This window comes from Triticum urartu, unplaced genomic scaffold (assembly GCF_003073215.2).
Source record: "Triticum urartu cultivar G1812 unplaced genomic scaffold, Tu2.1 TuUngrouped_contig_6887, whole genome shotgun sequence".
In the NCBI taxonomy this organism is placed as follows: Eukaryota; Viridiplantae; Streptophyta; class Magnoliopsida; order Poales; family Poaceae; genus Triticum; species Triticum urartu.
In genome coordinates this window covers 1-5,604 of record NW_024117684.1, presented here as the reverse complement: position 1 = coordinate 5,604, position 5,604 = coordinate 1, and the positions used below count along the sequence as shown (strand labels likewise).

General features: G+C 45.7%; 1 protein-coding gene and 1 long non-coding RNA gene across 2 annotated transcripts; one reads left to right on the top strand and one right to left on the bottom strand.

The window, feature by feature from the left end:
* Positions 1 to 222: 222 nt before the first annotated feature.
* On the bottom strand, positions 223 to 3,452 carry LOC125531217. The gene is made up of 3 exons (XM_048695624.1): positions 2,168 to 3,452; positions 1,170 to 1,276; positions 223 to 477 (listed from the first exon to the last, which is right to left on the bottom strand). The coding sequence occupies exons 1-2, from the start codon at positions 3,297 to 3,299 to the stop codon at positions 1,203 to 1,205; spliced, it is 1,206 nt and encodes a 401-aa protein (XP_048551581.1). The 5' UTR covers positions 3,300 to 3,452; the 3' UTR covers positions 223 to 477; positions 1,170 to 1,202.
* Positions 3,453 to 3,624: 172 nt separating this feature from the next.
* LOC125531218 lies at positions 3,625 to 5,379 on the top strand. The gene is made up of 5 exons (XR_007293122.1): positions 3,625 to 3,766; positions 4,041 to 4,092; positions 4,400 to 4,491; positions 4,573 to 4,647; positions 4,728 to 5,379. It is a non-coding gene; the product is annotated as an uncharacterized LOC125531218 (long non-coding RNA).
* Positions 5,380 to 5,604: the final 225 nt, after the last annotated feature.

Below are 5,604 nucleotides of genomic sequence, written 5' to 3'. Positions count from 1 at the left end.
CCCCTACCTCATGACCTTTGTGACGCATCCGCCAGGAATCAGTGTACCACGAATGACTGGATAAGATCTGTGTGGCAGTGGCCTTGCGCGGAGATCCGTGCATGTGCAATGTACAACGATGAGGGCGTTCGCTGGCTCTTGCCTCCTGGCTGACGTACGTCAGCTACCATTTCCATATTAATTTGATCACATAGTATATGTAAATTGAATGACACTTAATAGTAACATGCAAATAAGCATAATACTGAAACGCTCATCATCGATTCGTCACATGTCTCATACAAATAAGTTTCTCTCAAGGGAGTTAAACATGTGGATGCATCCGCCTTTTGCTACGAAGGGATGAGCGCGGGCTGCCTTAGTATGGAGTCTGAACAAGCATCAAAATCTCGAAACCCAAACATCTCCAGATTTCCCACAAAATCTGAGTCCCACCATCACCTATCGCGCATCAGCTACTACTTGATTGTTAGAAACCTGAGGATAGACACAAGAGATTAGGCACATGTAAAAGAATGCACCATAAAGAAAAAAAGATATAGAAAACCAAAGCATGTCCTTTTCAAAAGTGAAATGAATAATGAGTTATCATCTGGAATGACATGCATGTCTTGACATCAGGACTGCTGCGAAGAAAATGGTCAATTGGACATTATGATGGCACTTCAGGTCTCAAAACGATGTATTGCCCAATTTATAGTTGTGCATTTTATCAGTTAATCATTGCTGCTAGTACAAATAATGTCCATGCTAAAAAACTGTACTCCTAGATAAAGAGTCCATGCTAAAATACTTGTTGATAGTTTTTAGCAGGATTACAAATTGCTACCACAAGACTGTACGACTGGAGGAACAGGTTCAAGTAGCTAACATTCTACAGAGATCTGCGCCAATTAAAAACAAATAATACTAGTTCCACTGCAACACTAACTAGAACTTAACCAATTACGGGCTAACTTAAATGACGATGACATTTTTTCACTGGAGGATGATGATATATAACTATATAAGGCAACACATACTAATTGTAATTGGCAAAAGGACAGAACATTATTTCGCCAGATCATAAATGTATGGACTGGGTAAGAGATATATCATCCTAAACATGTGAGTGGATGGCATACAGGTAATAATGGATCAATATAGAAGCATGAGCTAAGAGATAGTACCCAGCGACGCATTGGATGGTAACTTGGCACGCTTCATTTAGCGTGATGTCTGTCTACACGAACCAGAACATCTGCCAAAGTCTTGTTTTTCATGACACACTTCTTACCTGAAAAGGGGTTCCTTTCATCAAGGTACAAGAATTTGAACAGAATAGTAACAGGAAACAATTTGTTCGTACAGTATATCGCATTTTACATAATTATAAGCTAGCAACCAGAAGCTAAAATCGTACAAATTACCACGTAAATATTTGTCAAGAAACTCTCTAACCAAGACAATACCTAACTTGATTAGAATGTCAAATATAGAACATGCAGTGTAAATTAGAAATTCATAAACAACAGATAACTCTAATCATGTTTTAGCCTGGAAATTTGAACTTGGAACAAATCACCAAAGAAGGCTGCTGCTACTTGGCAGCGTTAACTAGGAATCAACTACTGATTCAGTTGTTTAGAACTTTACATCACTGCTATTGCCAAAGACACATTGCATTTCTCCCATGAAAATCCCCACAATGATGAACTCCATTTGAGAAATAGTTTCAGAAAAGAAGTGGACAGCTTCATAACTGAGAATACGTTAACTACTCCCTCTGTCCCATAACGTAAGACGTTTTTTGACTCTAGTGTAATGTCAAAAAACGTCTTACATTATGGGACGGAGGGAGTATTATATAGGAACAACCTAAGCTACAGTGTACCAGGACAGGGAACATAGCTCTAAAAATTGCTGTTCAAAAGCTAAATCACTCATATACTGCATACATGTTTCAAGATAATTTCTCTATGACCAAGGCAATAGCTAACATGATTGGAAAACCATCAGGTTGAAATGCTTGAAGAGACATTTGGACAAACTAGAAGCATGCCCCAAGAACACAACAAATGTGGAACACAAGGGGCCAAACACACATGAATTAGACTAAGCATATATATGGAGTCTCATCAACACAGCTCCTTTTTCAAGAAATGTGTCACTGTGAATCTGTGATCACCTGGAATCGTGCTTGATCGAAGAAATGAGGGGAGCACACAAGGTAGATAGGAGGTTGTTGCGGCCTCGCTCGGAGGATACATGTCACTAGGTATTGCAGTAATCTCAATCATCCTCTTCCTGGACATGTCGATGCTGAAATTAACTCTGTCCACGTTGAGATGCAGCAGGTTGGTGTCCAGTGGATCGACAGCAGCAACAAAAGGCATCTCCTTGGCATTACCTCCACTAGGCAAAAGATCAACCGACACCTGGTGCTGCAGCGTCCAGCGGCCGCTCTCGTCGTCGAGCGTGAAGGATCTGATATGGAACGGGTCGACCTCGGCAAAGAGCAGCCTGCCGGCGCTGACCCCCATGTGGCGATGCTTGATAAGCCGCCTCATTTCGCTCTCGGCCAGTTGGTCAGGAAGCATGCTGTGTGCCGGCAGCTCGACGGGGCAGAGTTCAGGCCGGTCGCTGAACGGATCGACGCAGATGGCGCCCCAGCTCACGTCCACCCACCAGAGCCGGCCTCCGAAGTCCAGCACCTCGTGCATCATGTACATTCGCCGGTGAGGCGGCATCGGGGAAGGCAGGACCAGCTCCTCCCAGTCCCCCGACTCCGAGGAGAACCGGCGCAGCAGGAAGCGCCGCCCGCCGTCGACCTCGATGAGCTGAGCAGCGGCATACCTGTTGGGCGGCCCGCTGGCGCCGTAAGCCTGGGTGAGGAGCCCCATGCCGTTGGTCAAGGTCTTCTCGGCGCCGTCGAAGTCCGGGAGGCGGAGCAGCTGGCCGGTGACCGGGTTGCAGACGAAGCGCGCGAACCTCTGGTAGAGGAACTTGAGGTCATGCGTCTGGAGGCGGACTATGCAGGTGTCCAGGAGGAGGAAGCCGTGGCCGCTGGCGGCGTGGACGAGGCCCTGAAACAGGCTGACGCACTTGGGTTGGGGCGGAAAGGGGTCGATGTCGAGGGCGTGTCTGGGCATGGAGACGGAGGAGACGGACGGCGGCGGCGCGAGCGAGGACGACACGCTTCCCGTGGAGTTGGACCCCAGGGAGATCCGGTACATCATCGCCCAGGGAGGGCGCGCGGCGGCGGTGGAGAGGGTGCGGCGAAGGCGGCCGGAGACGGCGGCGCGGAGAAGGGACAGCATCTTGGCGGTGAAACGAGAGAACTGATGCACCAGATGCACCAGCGCGGTATGGGCCGTTGGATTCGAAAAAGAGGGACAGGATCCGGTCCGTTGATGGGCCTGGCGTTACATTTGCAAAACAGTCCTTGCAGTACACCTAAATCCAGCGATCTGACCTCTCTGTACACACATCGTCTTCCTCCTCTCGCCTTATTCTGTACCAGGCCGTCCAGCGGCGCGCTAGGGTTCGGGAAGGCTTCTCCGTCGCCTCTCCCCCTCTCCTGGACCAACTCCCCTTCTGTCTTGTACCTAGTTTCGGCCCCGTTGAAGCACGAGCGCCCCTCCTCTTCTCTGAGTCGCGCCCAACGAAGACGCCATTGCCGCCGTTGAGCGCGTAAATGTAGCGCCGCTGCGCTGTAGCTCCGGGGGACGACGAGGAACTACTGCCCAAAGGAGACGGCTATCTTCTGCACCTCGATGATCTTAGGGTATGTTCTCTTATCCCATTATCCATTTATCATGCTCATATTGGGTTCTTCCGATTTGTGATTTTTCCCTAATTGATTCCAAACTAGTGTCATTGCGAACTTGATTAAGTAGTATGAGCACCAGATTTATGTATGAGATACACGGCTGCAAATACTCTAGTGCAAAATAGCCCTTGCAAACTTGAATAAGCAGTGTTCTGAACCTTAATGTGTACTGTATTTTCTAGCATAGAAAAACCATATTTATGCAAACTCTAAAGGAAGATTTGTGCAGCTGTGCGGTTGAATAGGATCTGGCCATCGTCCTTTACAGCTCAGGATCTGAGGTATAAGCACCGAATTTGGTTGTTCTGTTACTAGTTGTTCATGTGGGGTTCTTGTATATGAACTTCTTCCAGATTGCTGATATGAAGTGGAAACGACATTTGCAATGTTGAATTAAACTTTCTATGGTAATTATAGTTGTTCCGGTTCCTCATTTTTGTAAAACCCTTGATCATGTTCAGTTGAACTTTCTATTTAATTACTAGTTGTTGATGTTCCTCATTTTGTCTTGCTGCAACTGCAATCCACATTGTCCGCATGCTAAGTAAAAATCTTGATGTTTTGTGGTTATATTTGCACAAAAAAAAGCAACCATGGAGTCCATGGGAAGTGCCGCCTAAGTTTTGCCATGGTCAACTACGGCAATGGGAGTTGAAGATGATGCCAACAGTTTTGCCTTGGTAATTTATTTGTTGTATTGGTCATCGATGTACATCACACCGTTTTCGTCACCTGATGTTTTTTTTTCTTGAAATTTCTAGGGCACGATCCATCAGGTCGAAAACGATGGAAATAGCTACCCTACGCCAACGCGAACTAGCAGTCTTCTGTTTTGTGTAAGTAGTTTTCTTTTTCTCACATCCAATGCATGAGTTGCAGTTTATGAACTGAACATCTTTTTATTTTGCATATCCAGGGGTCAAGATATGATCCCGAGTGTGATCCTAACTTACAACCCGTAATTGGTATGCAATTTGATACCTGGGAGGAAGGTATGGCATTCTTGCTTTGTACTTTAGCAAGTTCATCTCAAATTCATGCACTAGCAAAGGGCCAAGCATATTACTGAGGATTTACTTTGTTGAATACTTCCGTTGTTAAACCTAGAAGACTGTTGATTGAGGTTAGTTTCGGTAAAGTTGCACAAAGTTATGTTCTACTCCAGGTACAAGTCAGGAGCCGGTTAAGTCTGAATTATTTCTCTCCGTAATGATTTTATATGTGATTTGATCTAAGTTCATGCCCCTCTGCTGTTGTGCAGCGGGAGGTTAATTGAATTTGTATCTATTTACCTGGTGATGCAGATTAATAGTTGTTTTATGGTCTCAGGCTGGGGACTGATCGACTCATTTTTTAGGCGAACATAAAGAGTGACCAGGAGTTATGTAAATCTGTAATTACTTCTTTCTTCTCTTTCTTTTTGCATGTGATGCTTTAGCTAATTTGTTAACCAACAAATCTCTGATCTGGCTATTCTGTGGAAAAGAATGATAAGTCGCTCGTAACCATTTTTCACATACAGTCATTACATTCATGCACAAATCTTACTTTATAGCCTGCAGGAGATATGGATACTGTTTACTCTTTGCCTGATTTCTAGCCCAATGGTGCAATTGGGGGAAACTGACAGATGGGAAGAAACGTAATACTTTGGATAATCGAATAGGAGATCATACCTTGATACTTTAAGCTGCAGAAGGTGGCCGTCTTCTTTGCGATGGTTGGGTCGACGTTGCCCGTACGCGCTCGCCGGCAGCGCTACATTGACGCGCTCGCCGGCGGCGCCGCCCGTC

Bases quoted from the DNA above. Each gene is read 5' to 3' on its own strand.
- LOC125531217 (XM_048695624.1), bottom strand. From the start codon at position 3,299: ATGCTGTCCCTTCTCCGCGCCGCCGTCTCCGGCCGCCTTCGCCGCACC. The intron at 1,277-2,167 runs GTGATCACAGAT...ACCCCTTTTCAG, and splicing joins TCGATCAAGCACGATTCCAG to GTAAGAAGTGTGTCATGAAA.